At 41.9% G+C, this 15,222-nt stretch overlaps 1 protein-coding gene across 2 annotated transcripts in view; it reads right to left on the bottom strand.

Moving 5' to 3' along the window:
- Positions 1 to 195: 195 nt before the first annotated feature.
- HSF2 (heat shock transcription factor 2) overlaps positions 196 to 15,222 on the bottom strand; it is a 35,156-nt gene continuing 20,129 nt past the window's right edge. The window contains exons 8-13 of one of the 2 annotated variants that reach the window (XM_068231390.1): positions 13,980 to 14,113; positions 12,756 to 13,013; positions 7,824 to 7,929; positions 7,075 to 7,128; positions 5,633 to 5,717; positions 196 to 1,107 (exon numbers count right to left, since the gene is read on the bottom strand). In XM_068231390.1, the coding sequence (XP_068087491.1) occupies positions 842 to 1,107; positions 5,633 to 5,717; positions 7,075 to 7,128; positions 7,824 to 7,929; positions 12,756 to 13,013; positions 13,980 to 14,113 (903 nt within the window). In that variant the 3' untranslated portion in view covers positions 196 to 841. The remainder of the gene's footprint in view (positions 1,108 to 5,632; positions 5,718 to 7,074; positions 7,129 to 7,823; positions 7,930 to 12,755; positions 13,014 to 13,979; positions 14,114 to 15,222) is intronic. The other variant, XM_068231391.1, reaches the window with a different exon arrangement.

Genomic DNA, 15,222 nt, shown 5'->3' with positions numbered 1-15,222 from the left:
AGTCAACTTCCAATGGTCTTTTTACATCCATTAAAAAGAAATAAAAATAAATAATGGATGTTGCTATGAGGACCCAAGAAGATGTCTGAGGTGAAGGCGCTCGCATAACAATATTTTCCCAGTTTTGGGGGTACTCCAAGTGGGAAAAAAAGGAAACACTTTGTCAGTCACTTGAACAGTAAGGGAATATGGACAGACTTTTTTTTTTTTTTTTTATTGAAGTAAAACATGTCACTGCCATATTAAAGCAACTGTCAGATATTAGTGCATGAATGGGTTTACATCAAAGACCCACTTGTAACAACAGAAATGTTCATTTGGTCCCTCAAAAACAAAAAAACACTAGAAAAGACAGGCACTTTTGTTTCTAGTTCAATCTTCTCTGCACATATAAATTGCAACATACTGCTCAGGTCCACACATGCTCCATCTGCTACTGCTGATGTACACCAAGGCACACTGCACATTTTAAAGTCATGGCAGCCAAAGTATGTAGAACAAGATACTAGCTAATGCATCTGGCCTGAAAGATGGTGCAGTTTTTTTGGAGCTTAGGTGATAGCCTATAACTAAGGTAGACATGACTGAAAGCAAACCTGGACTAAAAAAAACAAAAACAAAAAAACTTGTTTAAAAAAAAAAGGAGTTTGTCCTAAAATGTCAGAGGAAAAACAAAACAACAAAAAACACGTAAGATAACTTGTGTGCGTAAAAAAAGTGAAACCCCAGTGTCTAAAAATTGCAAAAACATTGGGAAGAAAAAAAATTGTATCAAAACGATACTTTAAATAAATAGTTCATCATTTTGATGAATATATACAGGTGTACAGTATCTCAGGACTTAGTTGTCCAGTAGAGCCATGTCACTGTCTAGAGGCACTGGAGCAAGTTCACATAAATAGAATAAAGTAGCTTCGCTGGCTTCTGCTTCAGTCAGTGGCTCTAGGCGCACCAGCTTGCTCTGTGTGGGCTCTGAATCCAAGCTAGATTCCAGCAGATTGTCCATATCATTTGCTTTGGCATTCGGAACCTCTGACATGAATCCTCCAGTATCTCCATCCAGAAAAGCCATAAGGGGATAGGACGTGTACTGTACAAGCTGTTTGTCTGCAAATAAAAAGCTACAGGTTAATGCTATTCACAGCTTCAGGGTCACATGCAAGATTATCAAATTGCAACAAATGTTTTTCATAGATGCTTGTTTTTATGTGCCGAAGCAGTTGTGGAATAAAGCACCCGTTATAGTACCTGCTCATGAGCCTAGGCAATGGCCTTTTCCTGCACTATGGGTTCAGCCTGAGCAGAACAGTCCTGTTTGTGTTTTTTGTCAGCATGCACACAGCTTATGCTGGTGTATGCGCATGGTGCGCATGGATACATTATGTTAGCTCCCTTGTGCGATTGGTAAGTTGCACTATCTGTCCCAGGATAGGATGTGTGCTCCTAATCCCTTGATAGGTTTGATGCAATGAATGTTTGCATGTCTGCACTATGCATGTTACAGGGCCAGAGTTAGGACACCTACGTTTACCTGGGTACTTCTGCGCAGTGTAGGTGACTAAGCATAAGAATGCATTCTTCTGTGAACTAAGACCCCGGCTTTTAACTTAGCTGTAGGGAGAACAGGTGCCTGGATGAGTGAATCTGCATTTGTTTGAACATTTGTTTACGAGTGTGCGAAGGGTTACTGAATTTTGTTAATTTTCTGGCCGCACCCCCTTCAGCACCTCCCTTTCCTTAACTTTTTTTTCTTGAGCAGAACGGTGGGGATGATGCAACTTAGGCATTAAAAAAAAAAAAGCCATAAAGCCATAACAAAGCACTTGTATTTCAGTTCTTCTGGTCATGTGATCAAAATTTCAAGACATGATCTCGCTAGTGTTCCCTGGGGGGAACTTTCAACTGGGGATACAGTCCTGTCCATAGGAGACTGAACGCTAAGAAGAAAGCTACACCCTACAATATCTCTCTCCTACTTTAGGCAGGCACGGAATTCTAGTTTCAGCTTGGGGTCTGAAGGCTTGGGACACTGGTTTATAGGATTTTATGGCAAGTACTTAAGCTTCTTTTTATCTTCTGAAGCCTAATTTCATACAAGAAGGTAACATCTGAGCTCTCGACTACAAAGATAGAAGATTGTATTTTAGGTCTGCGTTTTGGAGGTGGGCTTTAAAGTGACTGGTGTCAACTAGAGGTGGTCAAACCTATAACTCTGGCATGCATACAGTTTGGAACAGGGTTGATAAAATTCACCTTCTGCTGATTCTGAAGGGCCCAGTTGTAATCTGGATACAATTTGCATGGAAGCTAGAATTATTTGTATCTTATTGACCATTTCTAGTCTCAAACTTCTAGTCACATTCATCTCCTCCAACAAACAAAATGAGAATCTTATTTAAAGGGGCACTACAGCAAAAATGTATAATATGTGCAAACATATACAAATAGTCAAGGAAGAAAAATTCACAGACTCCGGCACTCCATAGGATAACTTCTGTTTATTAAAGCCACACAGCAACAGATACAACAGATGCCCCTTCTGTCTACAGCTGTTTCACGTGAGTTTCACGCCTCTTCAGGACATGTGGGGCCACATATACAAATAAGAAGTACACTTTTTCCGAGTAAAATGAGCCATAAATGACTTTTCTCCTATGTTGCTGTCACTTACAGTAGGCAGTAGAAATCTGACAGAAGTGACAGGTTTTAGCCTAGTCCATCTCTTCATAGGGGATTCTCAGCAAGGCTTTTATTCTTTATAAAGATATTCCCTAAAAAGGATTTAAACAAGGATGCTGCCCAGCCTCCCTGCTCCCTACACAGTTTTTTGGCAGTTGGACAGAGCAACTGCCATTCACTAAGTGCTTTTGAAAATAAATAAATCCCTGAGAATCCCCTATAAAGAGATGGGCTAGTCCAAAACCTGTCACTTCTGTCAGATTTCTACTATCTACTGTAAGTGACAGCAACATAGGACAAAAGTAATTTATGGCTCATTTTACTCTGGAAAAAATGTACTTATTTGTGTATGTTTGCACATATTTTAAATTTTATAATTTTTCGCTGTAGTGCCCCTTTTAAGAGTACCTGAAGTGACTTGATTAACATAGGTACACATAATACTAGCCCAAGTAAGAAATTGTCTGAAGTCCCTTTCTGTTTTCCAGTACAGCAAGAGTTATCTATGCAAAAGAGCTTGTCAACAGCTTGGGAATTCAGACTGGGTTCCTGAAAAGTAGATATGAGCTAAACAGTAAAAAGTGAGATAAGATCTCATACTCACATCCATGAACTACATCTCTCAGCATGCATTGCAGCGCATGTGAGACTTTGGCGGGAACTACAAAATTCAACAGATGCAGCCAGTCCAGGGAGACAACGGTGCATTCCGTACAGACCGGGGGCCAGAGGAGCAGATATTTATATATATATATATATATATATATATATATATATATATATATATATATATATATATATATATATATATATATATATATATAGATAGATAGATAGATAGACATATATATACAGACACGTGAGAAGTGGAGCGAACATCATACAGGATTCCAAACATTTTTTAAAAATAGATAACTGCAAAGTGGGGTGTGCATAATTATTCAGCCCCGAGTCAATGCTTTGTAGAACCACCTTTTGCTGCAATTACAGCTGCCAGTCTTTTAGGGTATGTCTCTACCAGCTTTGCACATCTAAAGACTGAAATCCTTGCCCATTCTTTCCAAAACAGCTCCAGCTCAGTCAGATTAGATGGATAGTGTTTGTGAACAGCAGTTTTTTAGATCTTGCCACAGATTCTCGATTGGATTTAGATCTGGACTTTGACTGGGCCATTCTAACACATGGATATGTTTGGTTTTTAACCATTCCATTGTTGCCCTGGCTTTATGTTTAGGGTCGTTGTCCTGCTGGAAGGTGAACCTCCACCCCAGTCTCAAGTCTTTTGCAGACTCCAAGAGGTTTTCTTCCAAGATTGCCCTGGATTTGGCTCCATCCATCTTCCCATCAACTCTGACCAGCTTCCCTGTCCCTGCTGAAGAGAAGCACCCCCAGAGCATAATGCTGCCACCACCATATTTGACTGGGGATGGTGTGTTCAGAGTGATGTGCAGTGTTAGTTTTCCGCCACACATAGCGTTTTGCATTTTGGCCAAAAAGTTCAATTTTGGTCTCATCCGACCAGAGCACCTTCTTCCACATGGTTGCTGTGTCCCCCACACGGCTTGTGGCAAACGGGACTTCTTATGCTTTTCTGTTAACAATGGCTTTCTTCTTGCCACTCTTCCATAAAGGCCAACTTTGTGTAGTGTACGATTAAAGCCCAATCTACACGATACAATTCTTTGTACGATTCAATTACGATCCGATTAAATCAGACATGTCCGATCGGGATTAGATTCAATTCTATTTGCCATTGCAAAACAATGGCAAGTCAAATTGAATCGAATCTTGATCGAACATGTCGGATTTAAATCTGATCGTAAATAGAATCGTACAAAGAATCGTATTGTGTAGATTGGGCTTAATAGTTGTCAAATGGACAGGTTCCCCCACCTGAGCTGTAGATCTCTGCAGCTCGTCCAGAGTCACCATGGGCCTCTTGACTGCATTTCTGATCAGCGCTCTCCTTGTTCGGCTTGTGAGTTTAGGTGGAAGGCCTTGTCTTGGTAGGTTTACAATTGTGCCATACTCCTTCCATTTCTGAATGTTCGCTTGAACAGTGCTCTGTGGGATGTTCAAGGCTTTGGAAATCTTTTTGTAGCCCAAGCCTGCTTTAAACTTCTCAATAACTTTATCCCTGACCTGTCTGGTGTGTTCTTTGGACTTCATGGTGTTGTTGCTCCCAATATTCTCTTAGACAACCTCTGAGGCCGTCACAGAGCAGCTGTATTTGTACTGACATTAGATTACACACTGGGGCAGTATTTAGTCATTAGCACTGGGAATGTCTATGGGAAACTGACTGCACTAAGACCAAAGGGGGCTGAATAATTACGCACACCTCACTTTGCAGTTATTGATTTTTTTTTTTTTAAAAAATTTGGAATCGTGTATGATTTTCGTTCCACTTCTCATGTGTACACCACTTTGTATTGGTCTTTCACGTGGAATTCCAATAAAATTGATTCATGTTTGTGGCAGTAATACTAATACTTTTGCAAGCCAATGTATATGTCATAATATCGGCAATATCGTCTCCATAGAGATAAATAGATGTATCCAATTCACTATAAACCCCTATAGGAAATCTTTGAATTTGGTAGTGTGGCAGATGTGTGGTAAAAACATTACCGTCAGTTTAAGTAGATACAGCAATGGCTGTTAGATAGGTATATAGATATGCGGTATGCAAACAGTAGTGTGCTGGAGCTCTCCTTTAAAGTAAAACCAGAGCTCAATTAAAAGGCAGTCCTTGCCGTCCTCCCGCGGTATGCCTTTCAGCTGTTGTAACAGGCTCAGTTGCAACAGTCGTGGACTTCCAGCTTATGGGGCTGGAGGAAGTACCGGGTAAGTATCGATTCTGCCTTTTATCTGAGCTCTGGTACACTTTAAGCAGTGACCTCACCTTGAACCCTTAGAAACTCAAAACAGTATAACTACGATTAAAACAAACCTGATTTTGGACCATCTGTATTACAACCTGGTGGTCCTTGAAGGATTTCACCATTTTTTAATGTTTCAATTCCCTTGGTTTCCAACTACAGAAGAGAACAAAAACAATAATTACAATCAAGACCTTCAAGGTGAAGTGAAATGCAGAAAACAAATGCATACTACTTGAAAATATGTTGATTGAAGATTCTAGGCACAACAGAACGACCTCTTGATTGATGCAAATAGTATTTGCATTAGAGGTGATGGGAAATAAAATGTACAAATAAATTACACTTTTGTGTTTTAGTGTGGAGAGAGTGGTCTTTAGAAACCAGACAGCCACAGCTACCTCCAAGACATGTTGGAATCCAGGGTTAAAGAGAACCTGTACTGAGTAAAAGTATTTAAAATAAACACGAGGTAACTTCAAATAAATATTACATAGTTACCTTGCCATCAGTTCCTCTCAGAAGCTCACCATTTTCTTCTGACAATGATCCCTTCCAGTTCTGACAACATTTTGTCAGAACTGAAATATACCAGTTGCTGTCAGTTATATATCAGTTGCTGTCAGTTACAGCTGAGAGGAGAAATTATGTGTCCATGTTTCCCTATGGCTCAAGTGGGCGATGTTACAGTTTAACTGTGTGCTGACCAGGAAGCGGTTATGAGGTAATGGCTATTTTCAAAATGGAGGACGGAGAATTCCATTGATCACAGTGGACAAACAGGACGCAGGAGAGGAAAAATAGATTGAACAGTAGACTATACAGGAGGTAAGTATGACTTGTGTATGTTTATTTTGACTTTTAATTTTCAGTACAGGTTTTCTTTAAGTACGGACCAGAGCAGACGTCAAGGCTGTAGTAGTCGCTTCTTTTACGTTAGAAACAAGCTACTTGTTTACAACATAAGGCAGAATGTTTGGAGAAAGTGTACAGTAGTTTGATCTTTCAAACAATGATTTTCAACAATATGCAGTGACACAGAAGTCTTTAAAGGACACCTCAACCGAAAAAAAAAAATGATAGCTGCAGTGTGTCGGGGGTTAAAATTACATACCTCTCGTCCTCCTGCCCCCCCCCTCCCGTCTGCCGCCGTTAGTCTAAAATTCCTCCCGGTGCCCGGCGACTCTCTTGACCCCCCACCCAGACATATTGTGCCCTGTGTCCGCAGTATGTCCTCCCCTGTTCACTTCTGGCCGGTGCATAGCGATCAGCTCAGCACGCTGCCCCTCTGTCTCCTCTGCCCCTCTGCAGCCCGCGTGTGCGCTCCATTACATCAAGTGTCACATGCTAATCATGGTGTAAAGGAGCGCACACGCAGTCCAGAGACAGAGGGGCAGAAGTACTCAGAACTAAATGAACAATTAGATACATTGTCAACTGTCCATTCTGACTTCACTGCCCATTTCTGCACCCAGTGAAGAAACGGAGGATGTATCTGTATAGATACACATACCTTTGGCCCATTTAGAAAGTCAGAAGGACTCATTTGAACATTACTGGAGAAAATCTGGAAAGAAAAAGTGCAACAATGAGTATTCAAGGCTAAAATCTGAATACCAAAATTAAAAGTTACCACACAGCAACATCCTGAACGATACAGAACAATGATAATCCATTAAAGTATTGTACAGTCTTCCTAATACCCTTGATAAACAAGATGGTTTATCAAAAAATGTACAGTATGTTGTGCAGAGCAACCTCCCTGATCAGAACAAAAATAAAAGTACCTGTTTGCCATAGGCAGCCAGATAAGCTTTCACTCAATCAGTAGTCATGTTTTGACTTGGAAAGCCTATAGTGGCTTTTTAGCTGAAAACAGCCACCATCTATCTGAACCTTGACCCACCTTTCCAGGAGAAGGTCACGGATAATGAAACAAGCAGTAGACACAACTTTCACCTTTGTGCTAAAGTAAAAGCTAGAGTTTGGGTTCTTTTCTAAAGCTCATTCCATTTCACACCAATAACCTTGCCTGAATTGCTATTCAAATCCACTGGTAATGCCCTGGAAACAAATACAACCAATAAAATAAAGACTCCACGGAGACAATGACAGAGGGATTTACAGGAGAAAAAAAAAAAAAAAAAAAAAAACCTGCAGAAAGTTGTGTAAAAAATGCTGGGATTCAATACATTTGCAGGCTTATATACTATATTCTATTCTGCAGAACACACAAGGAAGCAGATAAAATAGGTTTCATACATCCACCAGCAGGTCCCGATCTATGCTGAACTGGCGTCCTGACAATAACGCTTTGAAATCTTCCAGAGTGCAGTCAATACTGTCCAAATAATCCATCAGTTCAACTCTGCAAAACGAATGAAATAATGTTAAACTCTTAAAAAAAAAACAAAAAAAAAAAACACACCTTTAAAAATGCATTTCCAGTCTAATCAACAGGATGGCAGAGCTTCCTTTCAGTGTGGTCCTACAGAAATTAAATGGTCTGTGCTAGAGTCTTCATTACATCCTGCAATTGTAGTTTGCTAACCCACTGAACTTATTGTAGATTGTGGTGTATAAAGCCCCATACACACACAACAGCGCTCTTTTAAAGGTGCGTACACACACCATACCGCCGGGAACGACGGGTCCATTAGATCCTCCCGCTGGGTGGACGTTCAGCTGACAGTAGCACATGTGTACACGCTGTCTGCAGACAGCGCTCAGCGGATCGTTCAGAAACAGCCTCATCAGTCTGCCAACAGCGCATAAACACGCGCTACTATTGGCTGAACGTCCACCCAACGGGAGTCGTTGGTGGAAGTAGTGCGTGTGTACGCACCTTAAAGCCCAATCTACACAAGATTCTTTGTACGATTAGATTACGATTCGATTAAATCCGACACGTCCGATCGGGATTCGATTCAGTTTGATTTGCAATTGCAAACCAATGGCAAAACGAATTGCATCAAATCGCATTCCAATCGGACATGTCGGATTTAATCGAATCGTACAAAGAATCGTATCGTGTAGATTGGGCTTAATGCCGGGCACACACTGTTCGTTTTATGCGCCGGATCGAGCCAGCGGCTCGATGCCGGCGCATCCCCGCTCGTCCGCGCGTGCACGCGGATCGATTGCCGCTCGTCCCCGCCGGCACTTCCTTATCACCGCTCGATTCCCTGTCATTGTCCACCGGCGGGAATCGAGGGGGGCGCGGGTCGAGCGGCATGATCGGGCCAGCTGAATATTATCAGCTCGCCGGATCAGCTGGTCGATACACGGTACAGAAACGTACCGTGTATCCCCAGCATTATGCTGGGTACACACTGAGATTTTCTGGTCGATTTACTGTCAGATCGATTATTTCCAACATGTTTGATTTGCTTTCCGATCGTTTTCCGATCGATTTCCTATTAAAGTGCACGGAAATCGATCGGAAAAGCAAATCGGACATGGTGGAAATAATCGATCTGACAGTAAATCGACCAGAAAATCTCATAGTGTGTACTCATTAGGCTCTCAAGACTTTTCTTGTGGAACACCTAATAAAATCTCTTGCTATTGTTCAAGCAGCTGATAAGAAGTCAATTCAAAGTTTGGATTGACTTATCAGTCTTATCAGCTGCTTGAACAATAGCAAGAGATTTTATTTTTAGGTGTTTCACAAGTGTGTGTATGGAGCTTAAAGCGGTATAGTCACCATAAAAATAAAATTTCAACAGCAACTGGTCGGAGTGTATTAAGTGATAAAGATGCTAATCCTGCATTCAAAACTTTCAAAACTTTTTCTGCTGTTATGATTTGGAGTTATCACATACTTAAGGAACACTGGCCCTTTAGTAGTCGTGCCAAAGAATTGCATGCTGGGGGTTCTTTTTATCTATAATCTAGTCCTCCTCTTCCCTTTATTTCCCTGCCAGCTTCTTATCTGAAACCTAATCCCCTACTCACTTTTGTTTACAAGCAAGGCTGAGGCGACTCAGCGATTGGAGGAGACAAGAAAAAAAGTAAAGGGCAGAAATGACATCACAAATTAGCCTTAACTGTGGGCAAAAGACATGGCCCCCCACCAGGAACAGAATTCTCGTAATTTACTATATAACATTCACTGAAAGAAAACGTGGACAGTATAATACATGTGTTATGTAAGTAGGTCAAGTATTTATCTACATATATATATATATATATATATATATATATATATATATATATATATATATATATATATATATATATATATATATATATATATATATATATATATATATATGTTTTTTTTCCCTGGCATAGTATGGCTGATCCTACTGCTTTAAGACTACTTTTTAACCTCCCCAGCATTCTGGACGAGCTGTGCTCGTCCAGAGACGCCGGAGGTCACCGCTCAGGTCCTGCTGGGCCGATTTGAATCATTTTTTTTCAAAATGCGCGTTTGCTGCGATCGCTGCCGCTCGCCGCCGATCTGCCGCTACCCGACATGAAAGAGGCCCCCCCCCCCCCGCAGACCCCGTGCACAGCCAGGCCAATCAGTGCCAGGCAGTGCTGAGGGGTGGATCGGGACTCCCTATGACGTCAATGACGTAATTCTGTTCGTCGCCCTGGCGACGGGGGAAGCCCTAAAGGAAATCACGTTCAGAACGGGATTTCCTTATGGGCAAGCGCACCGGCGGCGATCGGAGGGGTGGGAAAGCACAGGGAGGGGGGCATCATGTAGCTAGCGATAGGCTAGCTACATGAGGAAAAAAAAAATTGGGCGAAAAAAAAACACCTGCGGCCGTGGGTTTTCAGAACGCCCAGCAGGTTAACCCTTGAAAATCTTCTGAAAAGTCAGGGGTCCTCTTATACACCAGGTGTCATTGATGCTGGGTAATACACCCTATCCTGTTACAGTCTCTCTCGCTGTTGAGGACTGTAGTGAAGTGGTTCAGGGGCACATGCTGCGAGATCTGAGAGGCAGAGAAGGAGGAAAATAGGATACAAGGGTGGGCCGGAAGGGTGAAAGATGTGTTTTATGGGCACAGCGTGATCTATTCTTCCACACCTCTCTGATAAACAGATAGACAAGGAGAGCTGACCAATCCTCTTAAGGAAAGTTGACTAATCCAACAAGTTAATCGCCTATATACTGGGTACCACATAGTAGTACAGAACCAGTATCTGTTCATACCAGTATATGATTTTTTTTGTTTATTTGGTGGGTGTTGGAAGAGGGGTAGTCTTATATGGCGAGTATATCCCAAACTCTATATTTTAACTGGAAAAGTTGGGGAGTGGGGGGGAATAGACGTCTTATACGCCGGAATGTACGGTATTTTAAGGCTTAACCCAAATACCTGTATGCATTCAACAATTCACAGAACAACCCCCTAGCTTTGCTGCTAAATGTTCTCATCCCTAAAGACTCATACACATGTTGGAGAATACTCAGTCAAAAGAACTTTATCATTGTGGATGGTCTCCACAGAAGAGCTAGCGTTTTTGCAAATTTCCCCAGGGGGAAACGAAGCAGGTTAATAGACACCTATATTCAATTATCGGTAATCCAGCACCCAAGCAGTGAGTTGGGTGCCCGATGCAGTACAGCAGACGATTTGGCACCAGAGGGGGGGGGGGGTTAGTGTTAGGTGGTGTGTGTTGACACTTACCTGGGGCTTCTATCGGCTCCCTGTAGCAGTAATGTCCTATGCCGTCCTCCGATCACCTGTTCCCCGCCGCCGTTCCCAGTTTAATATTAGTCTAAACAGACGAATAATGCTCGCTACCGCAGTACAAAGTTTTCCTGCACTGCGCCTGCGCAGTAAGCTCCTGATGACGCGCACGGGAGCGAGCATTATTAGTCTGTTTAGATGGAGCATTGAAAGAGGACGGCGTGGGACATTCCCGCTGCAGGGGGCCGATAGAAGCCCCAGGTAAGTATCAGCTTGTCTGATTTTTAGAATACCACAGAACCCCTTTCAGGTAGAACTGAAGATTTAACAAACAAAAACACAAACAAACAAAACACAGTTTCACTTACCTGGGGCTTCTGCCAGTCCTCTGCAGCCGACCTGTGCCTGCTAAGTTACCAAACAATCCTCTGTTCCCCCGCCGCGGCTCACTTTTACTTCTGCCCGTCACTGTGCACTGCGCCTGTGCGGGCCTGGCAGTGCACGACCTCATTCCCGTCGCCAGGAGCTTATTGCGCAGTAGAGATTTTCTCATACTGCAGCGGACGCTCCTGGCCACGGGATAGCATACGAGGATGCGCGTGGCCAGGGCCGCACAGGCGCAGTGGACGTCGACTTGTAAGTTGGCGTGAAGAAAAGTGACAGGGAACAGAGGATCAGTTGGCAACAGCTGCAGGGGACTGGCAGAAGCCCCAGGTGAGTTTCCGCCCTATCATGAGCTGAGAGCCGCTACTGCCTTTGCGCTGGAGCCGGGGAAGGTAAATATTTACATGTTCGCTATTTGGAGTGGCACAGCGAGACCACTGTGGGAAGGAGGACGGGGAAAGCCTTCATAGGATCCAGAGGCTTCCCCCTCCCAGAGATGCTTCCCCCTCCCAGAGGGCACTTTTTTTTTTTTTTGGTTAAGTTTGCTTTAATAAAATTGCTTATTTTCAATATTTATACATTTAGTAAATGCTTGCCTATTGTAAAATTACTACCTCACATTGATTTGCACATTCTTAAAATGTATCACTGATGCCAGCATCTTTACTGTTGGCAATATGCAATTTATTTTTTTCCCCTCTGAAGTGAGCAGGATCACCACATGATCTCCTAGGGTGCTTTGGAGGAGAAAGCTGCATGACATCATGGCCTTACATGTAATTATGGCTCATCTTTAACTGAATATCATGTGTTCAGTTATCCTTTCAAAAAGTCCTTCTATCTGATCATACGAACAGTTACTTGGCTAGACCAGTGGAAGGCAAACTTGGCTCTCCAGCTGTTAAATCCCACGATGCATTTGCCTTTATGAATCATGACTGTGGCTCTCATACTCCTGCAATGCATTGTGGGACTTGTAGTTCCTTAACAGCTGGAGAGCCAAGTTTGCCTATTACTGGGCTAGACAGACATCATTTGTGAAAAGTCAACATTTATATCTCACTATAAAAACCACAATCAATCTACATGCTTAGCCTAAACATACATGATTCGGATATAATTAACGTAGCATGAAACACACACAGATCCAATATCTTACTTTCCAAGGAGATTAATATTCTGAGAAATGACGCCACTTTCATTAAGAATGGAATCCATCATGGTGACCGGGTCTTCTGTGGTAAGCGAGGATGGGTTATTGAGCTGTAAAGGACCAGACATTAGAGGGCTTGACACATTCTCACAGACAGGACTCAGTGGATCAATCGACTCCACATTTTTATCTTCTTGTACAGCTGGGATATCATCATCCTCTGTATCATCTTCCACTATTACAATTTCAGGTGAAACAGGTCCACTAGGAGCAAGCAAAGCAAAGGTTAGTCTCGTTCAATGATAAAACAGATTGTAAAAATGAACACCCAAGAGCTCAACTCTGTTGAAATACCCACAGACAAAGGCAATAAAAAGAAAAAAGGATGTTAACTGCTAAAGTGGTCCTAAAGGAAACCTGAAGTGAAGAAACTGCTAAAGCCAAGTTTTAAAAACTGTCAATTGCCTGGATCCCAACAGATACCTTCTGCACGGAATGTTAAATGAAAAGTAAAGCTACATTCTAGCTATTCTACTCTATCTACTCTAGATTTTGGTCAGCTGGTAGAACCAGGTATTATTGTGAAGACTTCAGGTAACATGTATGAGTAGAGGTGTTCAGATATTGGTGGTTCTCTTCAGGGATTTAGAAAGTTGCTACTGTGTCAGGTATCATGTCACTCCCAAATCTTACAATATAGAGGGCGAGTAGAAATAAAAGCTCTCAATTGTACTGACAACACACCCTTGAGCAGGATGAATAGGACCATAGACATAGCCACAACATCTGCCCACAGCTTGTACACCAGCCTCTTAGACCTGGACCGAGTCATTACTTGCAGTGTTGCGCCCCCCCTCCCTCCCAAAGACCTCTGCAAATGGCCTTGGCATGCTGTCAACTTCTGGGCTAAATCTCAACTGATGGCAAACCCGTCTTACATAATCAATGGTCCCAGGATGCTTTAGGCCTCCTTCAGAAGGGCAGCTGACAGGCGGTAAATTAAGGTCATAAATCAATGGGACACTTCATAAATCAATGACCACATACAAAAACCCAACCCTAAACATACACGCACACCACGACTCCTCTCTATGGGCACTGTACTTGATTGCAGAGTGTGTCAAGCTTGACAAAAAGGTCCACTTTAATTAGAATGAAATGACAGTACATGTATACTAATCTAGAAGTAGACCATGTTTTTAGAATATTGCAGGTTTAATAGTCACTTACTTCGGAGGTTCAGAATGATCAGAATTTTCAGGTGTGCCAACACTTTGCTCTTCCTCCATGTTGTCCGTTATATCATAAATTACAATATCGTCTAAAACCTCCCCCCTGTTCAAGCCTTCTCCTCTATGCGAGACCTGCAAAAATAGCAGCAAACTATTAAGAACAAATACTGTAGGTGATCTGTAGCTTGCTATAGGACTCTATCCGTCTGCATACTCAGATTACATTACAGTATACAAAAATCAGCAGCAATGGATGCCAACCAGAACCTTCCAAAGTGTACAATCTTGGACTGTACAAAAGGTAAAACTAAAGTTCTCCTTTAAACATTCGATTGGTGCAGAACCAACCTCCTGATAAGACTATGAAACAGCCTAAAATACTGTGGCCTAGCACCCACCCAAATGTCATGCTCCAGGAGTGTGCTCTAAATGAGGGATTCATCCACCCCAAATGGACAAGCCATAAAAAAAATAAAATAAAGCTATTTAACTGAATATTTAATATTGCAACACAAGCTAAATTGATTGCATTCACTTTTTATGGCCTATAAAAAAATCCTGACTAACCATAGTAAAGAAGTAGGGTATTGTACCGTGTTAGCCATCAGTAAAAGCAAGAAGTCAGGATGATACCATTTATTGGCTAACTAAAAAGAATAAGAATAAAAGCCCGACGAAAGGCTGCAAAGCCGAAAGCTTGCTTATGCTTTTTAGTTAGCCAATAAATGGTATCATCCTGATTGAAAACTTCTTGCATAGTAAAGAAGAGCAGATAAAAATGCCGACATGGAGATCTTATTAGATGCCAGGAATACATTAAATTGCATGCCCAGGTCAAAAGTAAAAAACAAACAGAAAAAAAAACAACCACCACCAAGCAAAGAACTAGTAATTTAGTAATACTACATGCCTCTTAAAACAGTGCTCTTCTATTTATAAAATTAAGCGTTCAAAAATAAAAAATTAAATCTCTTAAAAATCAAATCAATCACAAATTGATGTTTGAAGGGGCCAGATTTGGTCCAAATGAATAGGGACCATAAAGTAAGTAAATACTGCATTTTTACCATTGAAATCAGGGGTTCCCAAACTCCAGTCCTCAGGCCGTTTTGAGGCGGTATACAGACCTGGCCTCTCATTTTCATTCATGCAGAGCAGTGCAGCAAATGCGTCACTAGGTGCACAGATCGCTCCTTACAGCTGTTAGCTGTGCCGCTTCATCCTCTGTACGGAGCCTTATG

This window comes from Hyperolius riggenbachi, chromosome 4 (assembly GCF_040937935.1).
Source record: "Hyperolius riggenbachi isolate aHypRig1 chromosome 4, aHypRig1.pri, whole genome shotgun sequence".
In the NCBI taxonomy this organism is placed as follows: domain Eukaryota; kingdom Metazoa; phylum Chordata; class Amphibia; order Anura; family Hyperoliidae; genus Hyperolius; species Hyperolius riggenbachi.
This window is presented reverse-complemented; position numbering and strand designations above follow the sequence as displayed.